The sequence below is a fragment of the Staurois parvus genome, unplaced genomic scaffold (genome assembly GCF_062004578.1).
Source record: "Staurois parvus isolate SC_StPar_1 unplaced genomic scaffold, SC_StPar_1.0 ptg000177l, whole genome shotgun sequence".
In the NCBI taxonomy this organism is placed as follows: Eukaryota; Metazoa; Chordata; class Amphibia; order Anura; family Ranidae; genus Staurois; species Staurois parvus.
In genome coordinates this window covers 2,620,057-2,639,618 of record NW_028317973.1, presented here as the reverse complement: position 1 = coordinate 2,639,618, position 19,562 = coordinate 2,620,057, and the positions used below count along the sequence as shown (strand labels likewise).

General features: G+C 40.0%; 1 protein-coding gene across 1 annotated transcript; it reads right to left on the bottom strand.

Annotated features, from left to right (window-relative positions):
- Positions 1–4,375: 4,375 nt before the first annotated feature.
- Positions 4,376–18,510, bottom strand: LOC149462296 (coiled-coil and C2 domain-containing protein 1B-like). The gene is made up of 9 exons (XM_089677124.1): positions 18,410–18,510; positions 15,964–16,114; positions 15,691–15,863; positions 13,565–13,687; positions 11,143–11,201; positions 9,009–9,125; positions 8,448–8,521; positions 5,598–5,656; positions 4,376–5,350 (listed from the first exon to the last, which is right to left on the bottom strand). Exons 3-9 carry the CDS (start codon positions 15,760–15,762, stop codon positions 5,237–5,239), a joined length of 618 nt encoding a protein of 205 aa, XP_089533250.1. The 5' UTR covers positions 15,763–15,863; positions 15,964–16,114; positions 18,410–18,510; the 3' UTR covers positions 4,376–5,236.
- Between the last annotated feature and the right edge of the window lie 1,052 nt (positions 18,511–19,562).

Here is a 19,562-nt window from a genome sequence, read left to right as displayed (position 1 = left end):
TGGTGATGACTAAGTTGAGCATGCAATGGATTAGATTTATTTATTTCATGAAATACTTCTATCCAGTTAGTATTACTATTTAGATGAATATACCTATTGACAAATTAATTTTATGTGAGGTAGTCATGTGCAATTAAGGGTCTGATATTATAATAATTATTATAACTAGACAATCTACAATTTCTGGGGAAATTGTGTAAAGTGTTCTTGCCGCAACCTTTACCAAATGATTGATGAAATGTAAGCAGTGCACATTGCAAGCCTGATAGTGAGAAATGCATTTCAGCTTGTATTTTGAAGCTCACAGTCCAGCCTGGTGAGTCATCTGCCTCTTGAGTGACCTTTGGTTGCTGCACCTGGAGTGGGCGGAGTAGGCTCACTGTGCTGAGACAGCTGGGTTGCTATGACAACTCACTCTGAGAGGAATGTCAGCATGGCTGTTCTAAACAGGCTTTTTAAACTTGCCATCTTCACTGGCGATTGCCATCTTCAAACGCTTGTAGTTTTAAAAGTATAAATGCTACCGTGAAAAGGTTTATATTGTGACAATCACAAGAAACAGACCTAAATATTTGATGTATAGTATGCCTCTGAAAGATAAAAAATGAAGGCACAGTCGCAGTTTAAAAACGTTCATTAAAATTTCTGGTGTCTAGAGTGGAGTTTCAATGAAAGTCAATGGGAGGGGTGAGGTGCAAACAAATGGTCATATTGTGAAAACTATCAGGAGTATGTCCTAGCCGTGAACATTTTTATAAAAAGTTGGATAGTTACTTGTGAGCCACTAGGAGTTTTCTTTCTATATATAAACTCTATTGTTAATTGATTTCATACATAAAAAATTATAAAAAAAATATGTGAAAAATATATAAATAATAAAATATTACAAATTAATTAAGAATTAATTAATTGCGTGCTAAAATTAGTATTAATTAAATATTAGATCACCAGGTACTAATCGCACCCTCTCTAGGTGTATAAATATTAATCTCAAATGCCAGTAGTGTACCGCGCTCCAATATATTCTACCTTATGTGATATAATGAATTCATAAGTGTACCACCGATAATCAAATAATTACATCAATTAATTATACTTAAATATATGATTTGTGTAAATATATAAAATAAATTAATTTATCAATGTGAAAAACAAAAACTATGAATGAAAAATATAAATAAAAAATAAAAAATATTTGCAGTGGGAATGACAGTTCCTTCTGTATAAATGAGATGGTGTTATTATTCAGTCTGGATAGTGTGATGAGTCTGTGTCCACTGCGTGAACCTCTCTCTCCTCTCTCCTCAGCACAGCCTTCTCAGTGAGACTTTCTCCACTGGCTGCTTGGCTTAGTCCTCCATATATGGAACATACAGAGAAGGGAAAAGAAACATAGTGTCTTATCCGGGATATCAATTATTTATTTTTATTTTAATTTTATTTTTATTTTATGTTTATGTTTATGTTTATTTTTATTTTAATTTTAATTTTAATTTTTTTATTTTTATGTTTAGGTTTGTTTATTTTAATTTTATTTTAATTTTATTTTTATTTTAATTTTAATTTTATTTTTATTATGTTTATTTTTATGTTTATTTTAATTTTAATTTTTTTTTTATTTTTTTTATGTTTATGTTTATTTTTATTTAAATTTTATTTTAATTTTATTTTTAATTTTAATTTTATTTTTATGTTTATGTTTATGTTTATTTTTATTTTAATTTTATGTTTATTTTTATTTTATTTTTATGTTTATGTTTATTTTTATTTTAATTTTATGTTTATTTTTATTTTTATTTTATTTTAATTTTATTTTAATTTTATTTTTATTTTTATTTTTATCCAGACTGAATAATAACACCATCTCATTTATACAGAAGGAACTGTCATTCCCACTGCAAATATTTTTTATTTTTTATTTATATTTTTCATTCATAGTTTTTGTTTTTTCACATTGATAAATTAATTTATTTTATATATTTACACAAATCATATATTTAAGTATAATTAATTGATGTAATTATTTGATTATCGGTGGTACACTTATGAATTCATTATATCACATAAGGTAGAATATATTGGAGCGCGGTACACTACTGGCATTCGTGAACATTTTTAGTGACAGCAGGGTTAGCTGAACGTTTTGATATAAGATATGTGTAGGTGGGCTTGAAAATGAAAGAGTGATGGCAGTTTACAAATCATGTTCTGATTTTTCCTTCCACACTGCAGCTTTCTCACTTCTCACTCTAATGTGACTCAGCTGCCCCCTGAGTGACCTTTGGTGCACCTGTGACTCAGTCAGTCACAGGTGTGTGACAAGCTCTGCTCTAAACACACTGCTCAAACTTGCCAAATTCACTGGCGATTGCCATCTTCAAACGCTTGTAGTTTTAAAAGTATAAATCATACCGTGAAAAGGTTTATACTGTGACAATCACAAGAAACAGACCTAAATTTTGATGTATAGTATGTCTCTGCAATATTAAAAATGAAGGCACAGTCGCAGTTTAAAAACGTCCCTTAACATTTCAGGTGGCTGTGAGTGAAGTTTCAATGAAAGTCAATGGGAGGGGTGAGGTATAAACAAATGGTCATATTCTGAAAACTATCAGGAGTATGTCCTAGCCGTGAACATTTTTAGTGACAGCAGGGTTAGCTGAACGTTTTGATATAAGATATGTGTAGGTGGGCCTGAAAATGAAAGAGTGATGGCAGTTTACAAATCATGTTCTGATTTTTCCTTCCACACTGTAGCTTTCTCACTCTAATGTGACTCAGCTGCCCCCTGAGTGACCTTTGCTTGCACCTGTTACCTCAGTCAGTCACAAAGTAATAGCAATCCGATCGGGAACAATCCGCACGTTTTGATATATTACTTGTATTTGTAGTGTAAAAACTGTGGGAGGAGTTAGCGTGGCAAATATGGCTATAATAAGAAACGGAATAAGAATATATATGTGAGATAACAATAAGTGTTCCTTGCTATGCAAGAACACTTAATTAAGTGTTCTTGCATAGCAGGAACACTTATTGTTATCTCACAAATATATTCTTATTCTTATTATAGCCATATTTGCCACGCTAACTCCTCCCACAGTTTTTACACTACAAAGACAAGTAATATATCAAAACGTGCGGATTGTTCCCGATCGGATTGCTATTACTTTGTGGAACGTTTCGCCGAATCGTTCACGAAATATCGCGGTTTTTGTGGCGAAATTTTCCCATAGGAATGAATGGAGCAATTAGAGTGAGAAGTGACAAATCTAGAGTGTAGAAGGAAAAATCAGAACATGATTTGTAAACTGCCATCACTCTGTCATTTTCAAGCCCACCTACACATATCTTATATCAAAACGTTCAGCTAACCCTGCTGTCACTAAAAATGTTCGCGGCTAAGCCATACTCCTGACAGTTTTCAGAATATGACCATTTGTTTGCAACTCACCCCTCCCATTGACTTTCATTGAAACTTCACTCACAGCCACCTGAAATGTTAAGGGACGTTTTTAGACTGCGACTGTGCCTTCATTTTTTATCTTTCAGAGACATACTATACATCAAAATTTAGCTCAGTTTCTTTGCAGTAGCATTTATACTTTTAAAACTACAAGTGTTTGAAAATGGCAATCGCCAGTGAAGTTGGCAAATTGCAGCAGTGTGTTTAGAACAGAGCTTGTCACATTCCTGACTGAGTGAGTTGCTATAGCAACCAAAGGTCACTCAAGAGTCAGATGAGAAACTTCACTCACAGCCACCTGAAATGTGAAGGGACGTTTTTAAACTGCGACTGTGCCTTCATTTTTTATCTTTCAGAGACATACTATACATCAACATTTAGCCCTGCTTCTTGTGATTATCACAATATAAGGCTCTTTGCTGTAGCATTTATACTTTTAAAACTACAAGTGTTTGAAGATGGCAATTGCCAGTGAAGTTGGCAAGTTTAAACAGTGTGTTTAGAACAGACCTGCTAACATTCCTGACTGAGTTGCTATAGCAACCAAACATGACTCACACGCAGCTGAGTCATTGAGGCTAACTGTGAGCTGCAAAATACAAGCTAAAATCCATTTCTCCCTCTGTCAGGCTTGCTATGTGCACTGCTTACATTTCATCATTACTTGGTAAAGGTTACTTGCAAGAACACTTTACACAATTTCCCCAGAAATTGTAGATTTTCTAGTATATAATTAATATATAAGATATAAGCAGATCTGTAGCTGTAATTCTTGAGGAGAGATCTGCTACAAATGGTAATTAGATGTATGGCATGATCTTACTACAAACAGACATGAACAGATTACCCTTGCATGCACATTTAGAGGAGCACTGCTATAGAAAGTAAAAGCAATTGACTAAAAAAAAAATCCAAATTGGTACACCTCTTTACTTTCATAATGTAACCCACTGACACATGAAAGGCAAGCTTATAAATTTCACTTTCAGAGAGAATCATTTTGATTTTAGCAATTTTTCAGGCTCCACCCACAAATATGTATTGAGAGGATGCTGTAAGTCCACATAAACATAACAGAATGAAAATTAGAGACCCAGGCCCTGAGGGCCCGGGGTCAGTAGGGGGCCCCATGAGATGCCCCTGGTACCTTTTTCAGAAGCTTTTTTTAGTTTGGGCAAGGACACAGGGGCCCCATGATCCCCTATTGCCCGGGGGCCCCATGAGTTGTCAGTCCGCCCCTGTATGGATTAAACATAGGGGTTGATTTACTAAAGGCAAACTGTTCACTTCGTATGTGTAGTTGCACACCACAAGGAAATTAGTTACAGAGATTAGTAAATGAGGTAAAGATTCACTTTGCAAAGTAAACGCAATCACATTTTTGCTAGCACATGATTGAATGATGGAAGTCAGTAGAGCTTCCCCTCATTTACCAAACTCTGGAGCAAATTCCCTTGCAGAGTGCAACTGTCTATTTGTCTTTAGTAAATCAACCCTGTAGTATATTATCCATAAACAGAAACACGGGGAGATTTACTAAAACTGGTGCACACAGAATCTGGGGTAGCTGTGTATAGTAACCAATCAGCTTCTAACTTCAACTTCTGAAATTCAGCTTTGACAATGAAACCTGGAAGCTGATTGGTTACCATGCACACCTGCACTAGTTTTAGAAAATATTCCCCACTGTGTCATTCCAAGCTGGGTTTATTCTTGTGGACATATAGCATCACCTTCCTGCAGCAATATTCTGACTAGCGATGGCTTTAGCTCTCACATCACACATACTTTGGCCAACAATAGCACTAGACACAAAAATACTTGAGCAATGTCACCTGGAGAGTTGGTGTTCTTAACTACATAGGTTTTATTTCTCTGTGGCTGTTCCTGCAAGAGACAAACATTGACTGTGTTTAAAAGCTCAAATAGATTCAAACGTTGCATTTCAAAACATAATTCCATTCCAGCACAATAATAGGAGCATGAGATGGTGTGCTTCACCAGTCTTAAAATATAAAGACAGGACTGCAGCAACATTACACTTGTCAGCTGTCTCTGGCCTTTGAAACCCTCAAAGAAGAATTTCAGAGACAGAGATTTCACAGGTACAATCAGTTTTCTCTTCACTTCTTACCGTGCTTGGATATGGAAAATCAAACTTCACAAACGCATGCAGGTCGTTGGGTGCCATTCCTGTGAAACAGATTAATAGAAGTGAGCAATTTTCATCAGATACCAAGTGACACTACAACTAAAAAATAACTGAGAAAAGAAACTGCACATAAAACATGAAGTTGTATGGTGACACATGGGGCAACACAGCCATGGATAGAGTCCACACTCTGCAGTATATTCAGCAGCTCCTGAAGGGCCATTTGAGCGTTTGTGCCATTAAAGCAAATCTTGCTTTGTCCATCCAGGGCAAAACAACAATGTGCCTTGAATGCCCCCCTCTCCTGCATAACATGTTTCTTTTCATCATTTTCCCCAGTGCTACATTCAGTCACTTGCAGCTGAAAAATAAATATGGTACTTTTGTGAATCAGGGAGGATGTGAAAAAAAGGAGGCTATTCATGGATCAAAATTCGGCCAGTTCAGCAGGGACCATCCAAGATTCCATCCATGTATGGACAAGCTGACTGTTCCCCAAATCGATCCATCAATTGACTTGGGTACAACCAGCCTGTAGGAATTTTCTACATGTAATTACTGCTAGCGGCTATAGCCTCTAGGAGTAATCAGTGTTCTGCCTGCTAGGAAGGCTCCCTGTGCTCCCCCCTGCTGGCAGAACATAGCTGAACATGGCTCAGCGCGAGGCATTGTTGATGGGGGAATCAAACGGTTTTCTTTCCTTTCTTTCAAATCATCTATGGACTGCCCAACTCCCTTTCCTCTCACATGATCACATTGGTGCTTGTGATTGAGTCAGTGTTGCCACATGGGGTTGGGAGCGAGAGTCTTCAGCGCCTTTGTAAGCTTAACAAGAACACAGGGATTTCCTTCCTCGACTGTTGAAAGAAGGCATGGGAGATCAACAAATAGGCGAGCATAGGAGAAGGTGGCATTAAAGTCAACAAGTTGCTTTACAATGCATGTGCAAAGCACAGGTTCACTTGAATCTTTCAGGTTACAAGATCAAAATAGATTTCATTTAAGAATACAAGTGAAAAACTCATTAACATTTCTCTAAAATCTAACTGTAGTTCAGGCAGGGGCGGACTAACAACTCATGGGGCCCCCAGGAAATAGGGGATCATGGGGCGCCTGTGTCCTTGCCCAAACTCAAAAAAGCCTATGAAAAAGGTACCAGGGGCATCTCATGGGGCCCCCTACTGACCCCGGGCCCTTGGGCAGAGCCCGAGTTTCCAAATGGTCAGTCCGCCCCTGAGTTCGGTGACATGAAGTTCTGGGGTGTGTTCAGAGAAGTGCCAATCAGCACTGGCTTTAGCAGTTCAGAGTCTCTCTGGAGTCATATAGTACTCAATGAGCCCAGGATGTTACTGCAACACTAGTGAATGGATGCTCTAGCAGAGACACCAGCCATGGGGTGAGACAAACAGGGCCGATCAACTCCAAACTGAGTTCCAATTGCAGATCAGAGCATGGAGGCAGATACATAAATCTTAGTAAATCACACCTCCCTTCTATATTTTGTGTTACAGAAACCCTAAACACTGCTTTGGACAGCCCTGAAATAAAATGTGGAAAAAAGCTCAGCTGAACTCATTTGGCCAATTTGTATACAGAGATGGCAGACATGTCAGATAACAGCTGACACCATTCTAGTGTAGTAAGGGACTATGGTGACAGGCTTTTATTCACTTCAAGCAGTTTTGCATCTTCATACAAGTCTATGGGAATGCAAAACCAATTTGAAGCAGAAGTGTCTCAAACTGATGTCATCAACACAAGCTGAACTTCCATTGACAACAACCCTAAGAATGGCAGCAAAATGAGACAACTGATATGCTAGACTCAGCCAGGCTATTCAGTAGGTGCAGGAAAAAAGCGTGCCTATTCTGGGGTTGGTCTAAAATAAGTATCCACATGCAACTGGATGCTCTCTTTGATGACTGGTTAGTGAACCAATATACTAATGTTATTATCAGAAACCAGAAAAACTGAAAGTTTCATACTATAAAAGAGTTGAGAAATGGGAGCAGGACACAGATGAAGAGGTGCTTAAAAAGCACCCACTGAATATAAAATGAGCATACAAAGTAGGAATATTCAATATTTAATATTTGCCAGACAAAGAAGAAAATGTATTTTTGGTAATTTTTTTTTTTTTTAACTCTAACCATAATATTCAAAATATATAAAAAAAACACTACACATTACCTTAAAACCCAAGTACAGGTTGGAAGAAAAAAAACTCTTGCAGCGGGGGTCCCTATTCTCCCTAGCAGTGCAAGGGTATGTTTAATTTTGTCTAGAGGCAGATAAGAAGGCTGCATTACTTGCCTTACCCCCACTCTGGCCAGCTCCGGCACTCTCCGGTGCTCCAGTCTGTAGGTGGTCCCTTGGCATCCATAATGTGCCATGCAGGGCATTTGCAGGTAGAGATGGCAAGAGTGAGATTGTAGCCAGGAGGGCCTTGGAGAAGAGGTTGGGGGGGGAACAGTGACAACACTGGAGGGACCCTGCAGGAGTGGAGAATAAGGTAAGTATTCACACCTTATTCCTCATCCCCTAGACAAAAATAAGCAAACCCCTGCAGTGCTGACACTGAAACAGTCATTTTTTTCTGTCCTTGGAGTGGGGCTTTAAAAATAAATACAATAAAAAAAATACACTGATAAAAACAACCTGCAATATGCAGACACCTCTCCTCGCAAAAGAGCGAGTAAGAATATGGCTGAGAAATATCTGCAGTTTGCTAGACAAACATGTTTTCCTCCAGAATTCATTACAAAACAACTAAAGAGGAAGAGAGCACGCTTTGGAAGGTGTTGAAAGGGACAGAGACAAGGAGAATGTCACCTGCAGGGGCTGGAAGATTAATGCCTCGTACTATAATCAGCAGCATCTCTGTACTACTTAGCTCCGAGAATACTCTGTTGGGAAAGAAGGATCATGATCAGTTATATACAGACCAACAATTAGTCCAAACAACTCACATAACCTCCCCCTTTTCATTTCAGTATTCTACCATTTCCAAAAAGAAAAATACATAGACACTGTATCTGAACAGTTACTGGTGTTGGAGTCTGACCTATGCCTAACTGGAACACCTAATGGTTGTAGATTTGACATATTAATGGTGTCAGATCTGTTCTATGATCTGCTCTGTGACTGACCCAAACAGTTACTGGTGTTAGATCTGACATATGCCTGAGCTAAATAGCTGCTGGAGTTTGGTCTAATTTATGGCTGACCTGAATAGTTACTGGTGATACTTCTGACCTGTGCCTGGCCTGAACCTTTAGTGGTCTTAGGTTTGATCTATGCCTGATCAACAGTTACTGGTGCTTGATCTGACCTATGCCTGCCTTGAACGGCTTCTCAACATTCCTCACAGTCAGTATTGATCAAAATGATTACCGGACTATTCTCAATGTCTTGTCTTCAAAATGATAGGGAGGTGGATCACGGCCCTGAGCTTGAGATAGGTGAAGGATATCACAATTCTTCTTGCATTCATCTGCCATTTTTTTGAACCTGCCACAAGAACACAAGCAACATCAGACTTTGCTGAAGATTTAGCCCAAGGAGCTCTGTCAAGACTTCTACATATTCTCAGTTTATCAAAGAGGGGAATAACAATATAATACAACAAAAATATGGATTTGTGTACTTACCATTAACTTTTTTTCTTGGAGCCCAGTGAGGGATACAGAATTTTATAATCCTGTAGGTTATACTGCTGCCTGTAGGGACGACTGGATACTGGCAAACAAAAAAACTGTAGAACAGCCCAAGGTATAACCCTCCTACTATCTTCTAGATTGTAAGCTCGAAAGAGCAGGGCCCTCGATCCCCTCATGTTTTGCATTGTATTGGTATTGTTCTGTCACATGTTCTGTCCCCCTTTGTAATGTACAGCGCTGAGTGAACTATTGGCGCTTTATAAATACTGTATAATAATAATAATAATGATAATAATCAGCATGCCTCATAAAAGAATTTTAAATGGTTTAAAAATAGAAAAATAAAATTTACACACACACACACACACACACACACACACACACACACACACACACACACACACACAATGTCACAAAGGCTTGATGCCGTATAGCTGAAGAGGTGCTTAGTGAAGAAAGCCAGCCCAATCTTGAAGACCACAGCCTGAACCTTGGTTTGTCCAAGCCACCTAGAGATGGTGAAACTGGAAACCTGGGAGCCCATGCTGTGCCCCCGTCTGAGATGTCAACAAGGGAATCCATCTTCATGAAAGAAGCAGCAGCTGAAACATTTACACAGCCTGAACCACATCCAACCAATAGAGAAAATTTCAATTTTGTGAACTGCAGTTGGACAAAAGGGATGGAATTACAATGATCTGGTTAGGTTGCAAAACAGAGACTACTTTGGGAAGAAAGGAAGCCCAGGGCCTCAATACAACATTGTCCTTGTGCAAGAACATAAAGGGTTTCTTGCAGGATATAGCTCTCAGCTCAGACACTTGCCTAGCCGAGGTGATTGCCACAAAAAATGCAACCTTGTGAGTCTGACCGGAGAGTGGAAGGTTCAAAGGGGACTGGACTGGGAGCCCCATGCAAAACCCCTACACAAAGGGTTTAATTAGAAAATGGAAAGCCAACAGTCTCTGAAACTAAATGGAAAGGGGAGAAATCCAACCCATGGTACTACCAGCCAGGTGTTGGTTCAGATCAACTGCAAAAAAGAACAGATCTGTCATATGGAGAAACCCCAAGGGTGGAAGCCCTTAGACCCACAGCAAGCAAAGTACACCTTCCACGTCTGGTGGTAAACCTTGTGGGAAGTGTATTTCCTAGCCTTCAGTAACATAGGAATCAAACTTAAGAGATGCCCTGTATGTTAAAACCTGGGTTTTAACAGTCATGCTGTTAAAGCAAGGGACCAGCAGTCAACAGATCCACAGTAGGAATGAACAGCTTTGGAACAAAACAGAAAAGGCAAGTGCTTAGAATTAGCAAACAGCCTATCAGGGCATTTTCAATCTCTGTACAGGAATAAGGCCTTGATTGCACGGGTGGCAACAGGATGGTAAAAGCCATGATTTTACCATCCCTGACTGCCCACCTAAAAAACTTACCATGGCAACTGAAGGGGAACCTCGTGGCTACGATGCTTTGCTTAATGATCACCTTAACTTGGCATGTCCCCACTGAAGTCACTGTGACCGTGCAGTAACTGAGAGCTAAACCTTAATTAATGATTGTAGCAAGGTATTTATATATAAAATCTACCTTTATAATAATAAAGCAATAATTGAGCCTTGCTGGTAAGTAGGAGAATTATACCCTGGGACGGGCTACATTTTTTTCTTTGCCAATGCTAGTGTAGGCGGTAGCATAAATAAAAGGTTTAAGACTCTCTACATTTCTCAAAGGACGAGAAAAAAAATGTGTCTGTGTACCATTCTCTTTGAATAACATGACTTTAGGACACGTGTGCCTTCATTCCCTAATGTCTATGGCCATCTTTACATTCTATTTGGTTACTGATGTAGAGACTTTTTACTCACCTTGTGGTTTCTGCAACATTTCCCATCTGAGTAAATTGCTTGGAGTACCGCAAACATTTCTAGGAGGAAACAAAAGACTGGATGATGCCAGTCCATAAAGCCTCTGAAGATGAATCTAGTTCATAGCTGTAAATATATACTTTCTACATACTTAACAGCTTAAAAAGTGTTTATTTTTTATGAAATAATAAAAGTAGCCATATTGTGCTATCATTTGTACCAGTTTACATAGAAAAGATACTAAAGGGACTGTATAGATGTAAACCCCATGGGTGGACCTTCTGGGTCTGAAAAATGGAGACATATCAACTATCTGTGAATGTTTATCACCTTAATACTACATTATGTACACTATTTGGCCATAGGTTGTAGATACCTGATCATCAAATCTATCTATATGGTCAGATGTGTGTGGACACCCTTTCCTGGTGAGGGGTACTGTTAAAGCTACAAATACAGACATTTTAGACAATTGTAGACTTCTATCTTTGGTGGTTTCAACTTGGAGAAGACCCTCTTTTGTTCCGGCATATATTTGTGCTCCTGTGCACAACGCCAGGCCAATAGAACATGCATTGGCAAGTTTGGTGTGTCAGAACCCGCATTGCCTGCACAGAGCTAACTTGAATGCTGACTGAGCCAGGCCGCTTTCTCCAACATCGATATTCAACCTTGAAAATGCTATTGTGGCTTAATGGGCACGAAATTCTGCAGACACACTCCAGAGCTTTTTCAGAACAGTGGTGGCTGCTTAAAGCAACCAAAAAGGGGGTGGGGTGGGGGGGCATCTCAATTTGAATGAATGCCCATGGTTTTGGAATGGGTTTTCAAGCAAGCTAATGTAGGTGTGATGGTCAGGTGTCCACAAACATTTGACCATACAATGCATTTAGAAACAAAAGACACTATACAGTATATGCTGAAAAAAACCTTTGGCAGGCCTTGAAGACAGATGAAATCCAATAAGGTTCAATTCATAAAGATTTATGCAAGGATAAGGATTTTTATTTTATCCATGTGACATTAAATTTTGAATCTCACTGAACTCAGCCTAAAACAACTTTCCTTTAAAAATAAAGATCTTTATCCTGGTGTTTTAGCTTTGTTAATTTGGCTTCTAGTGATAATAAAATCATATATGTTAGTATAGATCATTAGACACTACCCAAGATGTTTCAGTTTTGGTCTTGCTCATTTGAGAGATTCATATACGCAAATAATTTAATATGTATTCCATAAATAACATTTAATATAAAGCCTACAACATCCTTATTCAAAAGGTTCAAAGTTCATATGTCATACATTATCACCACTCAATCAAAGTAGTTCCATCACAAAACCTTAAGAAGTATGATGCTTCAATGTAAATAATATCATGATCCCACTATTTCCAGTTACCAATCACAGTTCAACTTTAAAGGAAAAGGAAAGTAATTTTTTTCGTGCGTACATAATGTGAGATAATAGCAGGATATACTCTGCAGTAATTCCTTAGAGTCTTTCACATTTTTACTAACTTGCTCCCCAATGTTTCTTTTGTATTGTCATAAACACAGCAATATTTGTAGATTCGCTCATAGATGAAGCTCTAGGGATAACATATATCACTGGGGAGTAGATTTTTTTTTTAATGGCTTCGCTGATTCATAGATTTGCACTGTGAGAAGGTGCACTAGGGCAGTGGCGGGCAACCTTTTTTTTAAACTGAGCCAAATCTCGCCAAAACCACGATTGAAATTTATTTTGAGAGCCACATTTTTAAAACTGAAAATACATCCCCCATATAGTGATTCATCCCCCATATAGTAATTCATCCCCCATATAGTAATTCATCCCCCATATAGTAATTCATCCCCCATAGTAATTCATCCCCCATATAGTAATTCATCCCCCATAGTAATTCATCCCCCATATAGTAATTCATCCCCCATATAGTAATTCATCCCCCATATAGTAATTCATCCCCCCTATAGCAATTCATCCCCCCATAGCAATTCATTCCCCATATTGTGCCAATTCACTTACCTTTGCTCCGCGAGTTCCTCTCGCCGTGTTCCCGCGCCGTTCCGGTCTTCAGGGCGGACTGTGAGAGGAGAGGAGTTCGTCACGCTGGCCCGCCTACATCCTGACAGCCAATGTGCCGGGCGCCCGAGAGGAGGGAGGGGAGCGGGCGCCCGGCACACAGAAGAGCCGCATTAAATTGTGTAAAGAGCCGCATGTGGCTCGCGAGCCGCGGCTTGCCGACCACTGCACTAGGGCATAACCATGTGACCAGGACAGAAAGTGAGAAGAATCTCTGGAGTGGGGACACACAAATTCCATTCTATCAATTTGAAAAAAAAAAAAAAGGTAGGCTGGAGTTAATTTTTAGGTATAAAATTAGAGAATTCGATGGAATATTTGGAGGATCAGTGCAAGATACCTCATGCTGTTCATGAAGAAGCTTCAACAACTGAGAGTAAACGTCATCTGAGTTCTGTGGTGACCTGGTATCTTCATGTTCTACTACAACAAAGTCACTGTCCTCATCTGGAGGTGGTGGGATCTGGGGAATAAAAGCAAAGACTGCTTAATGATTTGAGGATATGTCAATCTGTTGCAATACGCCTACAATGAAAGATGGCTCATTAATTGCAATAAAGGATATGCAGTGGATGTGGGAATCTCTTAGATTTTTCTCATTCAGCCTATAGGTCAAACAAAAGAGATCCATCATTAGGATTATGATTAACCACTTGAAGACAGAAGACACTTTTCAGACATTTTTTGTTTACAAGTAAAAATCTGTATTTTCGGTCTCTGATCAGCCGGTGGAACTGCTGACTTCAGTGCCGGGCTTCCCGATCACACGGGAGAGACCAGAGAGGCACTGGAGGGGCAACCCTCCTGCTACCTTTAAAAGCTGCTCAGAACACTTTTAAAAGGGTAGGCAATCCCTGGCTGAAAATTTTAATACTGGGGTTATTGCTAGCAGATGCAGCCATGGCCCCCGTATAACCACGTTAACACAATCACATATATTTACGTGATTGTGCTGCAAGTGGTTAAGCAATTGCTAGCTTAAGACCACTATATTTTGCCCATTTCAAACAGTGGGATAAACAATCAAGACCCATAGAGCCAGCCTGCTCTGAGTGGATAAAAATGTATGCACACCTTTAACCACTTGCCTACAGGGCACGTATACTGTCCAGAACAATTTTCAGCTTTCAGCGCTGTCACACTTTGAATGGGAATTGCGTGGTCATGCAACACTGTACACATATGACATTTTTATCATTTTTTTGAGACAGATAGAGCTTTCTTTTGGTGGTATTTAATCACCTCTGGGTTTTTTATTGTTTGCTAAACAAACCAAAAACAACTGAAAATTTAGAAAAAAAGTTTTTCCTTAGTTTTGTTATAAACTTTTGTAAATAAGTGATTTTTATCCTTCACTGATGTGCGCTAATGAGGCTGCGGTGATGGGCACTGATAGGCTGCACTGATGGCCACTGATGAGGAGGCACTGGTAGGTGGCACTGATGGGCATTGACAGGCATCACTGATGGGCACTGAAAGGCAGCACTCATATGGCAGTGATAGGCAGCACTGATAGGCGGCATTGACTGGCACTGTTAGGTGGCACTGACTGGCACTGTTAGGCGGCACTGATAGGCAGCACTGACAGGCGGCACTGATTGGCAGCGATAGGTGAAACTGAAAGGCAGCTCAGATGGGCACTGATATGTGGCATTGATGTGCACTGGTAGGCACTGATAAGTGGCATTGATGTGGCACTGATGGGCACTGGCAGGTGGCATTAATGAGCATTGACAGCTGGCATTGATGGACACAGACAGGTGGCACTGCTGGGGCTACACTGATCATGAGCGCACACTGATCATCAGTGCCCTGATGATCAGTGTAGATGTCCCCTCTGAGGAATGCCGATTATCGGCTCTCCACTCCTCACGAGCTGTCAGATAACTGGCATTTCCCTATTTACATAAGATCAGCTGTGATTGGACACAGTCAGGAAATAACATTTTCATGAGCAGATCAGCAAAAGCAGTTCACACATTTCTCTTAACACATGTCTAATTTAATCATTCTAAAAAAGCTATGTTAAAGCTGTAGTAAACTCCGCTTTGTGATTTTTACCTACAGGTAGGCTTATAATAAAGCTTACCTGTAGGTAAAATTAATATCTCCCAAACGTGATGGTGAATTCACTGGTGCATGCGCTCTGAAGAAACGGCATACTCATGCTATTCCTTCAGAGCTCTGTGCCACTGCCGTAACTCCTGTGCACATGCGCAGGAGTGAATTTATCACAGTTCAGCCATTCAAGCGGCCGAAGCCCGCTAACTTGGAAGGAAGCCTGTGTGTAGATGGAAGCCCTGTCAGTTGTGATAGCGCACCGCTGGAGGGCTTTGTTTCAAGGTGAGTCTTTCATAATCTGCTTTGATGCATCACGTGATATTACCTTCCAGAAGGAAAATTTTCTTTTTTCAGAAGTTTACTACCGCTTTAACAGGTGAAGTTAAAGTCTGTTGATGCACCAACCTTGGCAATGTCAACCAGGGTCCCACTTTTGACTTTATCGATGGAAGCTTGGATAGTACGGACCACTACCATGTGCTCTTTGGCAAGGACCAGGTCATTTTTTTTCTTAGCTTGGAGAGCTGCTTTCCTGTACTGTCTCCTGCGGTTCTCCAGGAATTCCAGCTGTTCTTGTACTGAAAGTCACATGACCGGATGAAAGTTAGAAAAGTCCGCTTTTTGGGGCCATGAACACAACAGAACCCCAGAGCTTATGTATATTATTCCTATCCATACCTTCAGGGGGAAAGTCCCCAGTGGGCTCTGTGGTTTCAGCGACTTTGGTTTTTTGAGGTGCCTCATCTTGCTGTGGAAGGGTTGATGACACCTGTGGTTTGACAATCTGGATGGGCTTTTGTGGGACTGGTTTCTTTGCTGGCTGTTCACCCTATAAAAAAAAAAAAAAAAAAAAAAAAAAGGAGAGTACTCAGAACTCTGAGCTTCCCATGCTGCATGTTCATTTTAAACTGTAAACAACGTACTTTTTTAAAGTACCTGTAAATTAGATATAAACCCCAATTACATTTACATTGTTTGAGTACTGCCGTGTTTCCCCGAAAATAAGACATGGTCTTAAATTTTTTTTGGCTAAAAAAAACAAACAAAAAAAAAAAAAAAAAAAAAAAAAAAAAAAAACACACTAGGTCTTATTTTTGGGGGTAGGTCTAATTTTTTTAATGTCCAGGTGTAGACAGGGGGTGCAGAGGTGAGTTGCAGGCAGTTGTGGATGAGTGTTACCATAGTGAGGGCTGGCTGCTGACAGTTGTGAGCTGCAGTCAGGTGTTGCAGAGGTGAATTGACAGGTGAGTTTCAGGCAGGGTGCATGGGTGAGTTGCAGACAGGGGATGCAGAGGTGAGCTGTGGCTGGGAGGTGCAGAGGCAAGCTGTGGCCAGGGGGTGCAGAGGTGGGTTGCAACTCAGCTCACCTCTGCACCCCCCCAGCCAAAGCTCACCTATGCACCCTTTCTGCAACTCACTTGTCAATTTACCTCTGCAACACCTGACTGCAGCTCACCTTTACACCCCCCCCTCCACTGCCCTCATATGGTTAGCTAGCATTGCAAAACACTGCTGTCAGCAGCCGGCCCCTCTCTATAGTAACTCCCGTTTCGGGTCCTATCTTCCCACACAGTGCACCAAGTGCACTTACTCACCGCTCCGCCTCTTCCCCACTGGCCGGCAATCAACCCTGGGGCATCGGCTTCCATGCATTAGGATGCCCCGTCCCTAAACACACTGCGCCTGCAGATATCTGTTCCTTCCCTGTCCCACAGTGAGTACAGAGATAGGGAGGTTCCATGGGAGCGAATGGTGCTGTCACTTACAAACACAAAAGCCACGTTTCTGTGTTTAGAAGAGACAGTAGATATTGGTGTGCACAGGGCCAGTGCTGGAGGTGGCGGAACGGCGTTTCACTACATTCCGGCTGAAAAAAAAAACCCGGACTCACAACTAGGTCTTATACTTTAGCAATTCCCAAAAATAGTATGAAGTCTTATTTTCGGGGAAACACGGTATGTGTCAGCTGTCATTTTTCTGGATTAGATACTTGTTTCACTTTTTATTGATAGTCCTGTTCTTCTGCAGCCACTTTGCAGTCATTTCCTGTCTAAATGCATCCTGATGATGGCTACATGACAATTTTCAGGCATTTCTGCGTTGTTTGTGATAAAACGTACATTTAGGAGACAAAGCATTGCTGTCCTATGACAGGAAATGCCTGAATAAGGAACTTCATGAAAGGATCACAAGGAAGTTCAGGGCCCTCCTAACCCTCTTGTATTGAACTATATCATTGCTATATTTTCTCCCTTTATATTGTAAAGCGCTTAGCAAACTGTTGGCGCTATATAAATCCTGTATAATAAGTATTTAAATTACAGCTGCAAAATAAAAAAATAGAACATCTTTTGATATTATATTAACATTTTAGAGCATATATAAGATTTTATTAGGTTTACACACACATTTTAATTGTATGTTAAAAAAAACATTTAAAGAACCCACATAAACATATTAGGGGGCTAGCAATGTACAGAGGGTAAGAAATGTAGGTTTGTGACCGGATCACCTCCATGTCTTCAATCCTGCAATGCTCCTGTCAAAGCTGACAGATTCTCAGTACAGCTCCTTTCCAGCCACTGTGCTGTGCAATCAGGCTCAAGATTTTCAGACAGAAGTCTATGGGAATCTTCTAATAAACATGTTAGACTGAACACTGTGGTGTTCAGAGAAAAATGGTTTAAAATGATGCACCACTCCACCAGGGGCAAAGATGCGAGCCAGATTTAGGGCCTGTGTTGACTACCTTTGGGCTTGTGTCTATGGTATAAGATTGACATTAATTTGAGAAGTTTCTGGGATCAACATTTCTTGACAGGTTGCATTTGACTTGCAGTTGATCTCTTTCTAACCCACATTTGATTTGCTAAATGCAAGTTTCGCATCCCCATAGTAAAAAGCAAACAAAAACAGTTGATGAAGACCCCAGCAATGCCAATCTCATCATCCCCCTCCTTTCCAAAATCCTGTTGGATTTTTTCTTTGGTATGACATTTGTTTGAATGGAATGCTATAGATAAGGCAATGGTAGCAAACAGCAAAAAAAAGGGAAGAAAGAATGTAAAACGATTTGTTGGAAAAAGTAGAAAGAATAAGAGAATTGATAAAAGCAGAAACTTACAGTGGATCTCGCTTCCCGAAGTAAGGGAGCAATAGTTTGTTTTTTTCTCACAGCCACGATATTCAGACAGACTCAACCTCAAATTTCAGTCATATGGCACAACTGTTCTTGTGACCAACAATATGTGTAAAAGGAAGTCCCTGAAATCTGTGCAAAAGCTCTTTACTGTCACATGATCAAGGCTGAATTGTGCAACATGGGTAAAATCTGTGTGATTTACTTTAAAAAAAAAAAAAAATTTAAATAATTCAGGAAGGACATACTGTTAAATGCACCATATAAACAGTTGTCCTTGCCACACTGGATTCAAGAAATCAATGAGTAGATTAACTGAGACAAACATAACTGGCCTTACTCATAAATGGTCATGTTGTACAAGCCTGTTTCTCTGGTAAACAGGCACAATAAGTGCAACTTTTAAAGAGAAACTCCTGACAAAAAAGCTAAAGGCACAGTTTAAATACATAAACATTTACCAGAGCCAGATCACTCATAAGACAATCTATGCAAATGCTTTTGGATGTGCAAGAATTTCTGTTTTCGCCAAGGAGAGCATGGTTGAGGCACTCCTGATTACAGGTTGTGGAATGAAGATGTGCTCTGAGGCAGTGGTATTGTATCACAAAGTAAGGTTTTATTCAGAACAGCTTTGAACACCTTCAAGAAAGAGAATTAAAGTGGTTGTAAAGGCTCAAGGTTTTCCTACCATCATGCATTCTGTGTACAGCCATTGGCTCCCGCTGCTGTCAATCACAGTCAGTGAGCCCATGAGGAGAGAGAGGGGGCAGGTCTGAGCCACAGCTCTATGTGTGAATGGACACACAGAGCAACACCTTGGGAGCGAACCTGCTTGGGTGCCCCCATAGCAAGTCACTTGCTCTGGGGGTACTCAGCAGGAAAGAAGGGCCAGAAGCAGGGGACCCGAGATGAGGAGGATTGGGGCTGCTCTGTGCAAAACCACTGCACAGAGCAGGTAAGTATAACATGTTTGATATGAATGGCAATAAAAAAAAAAAAAAAAAAAAAGAACACTTTAATGATACAAATCACTACACACACCGTAGGACAACACATCAGTAATTTCCGATAAAGTTTGTGGGCTGCCCTACAGCCTAGAAAGTGGCCAATCCAAAGGTTTGCAATAAGTGTGACA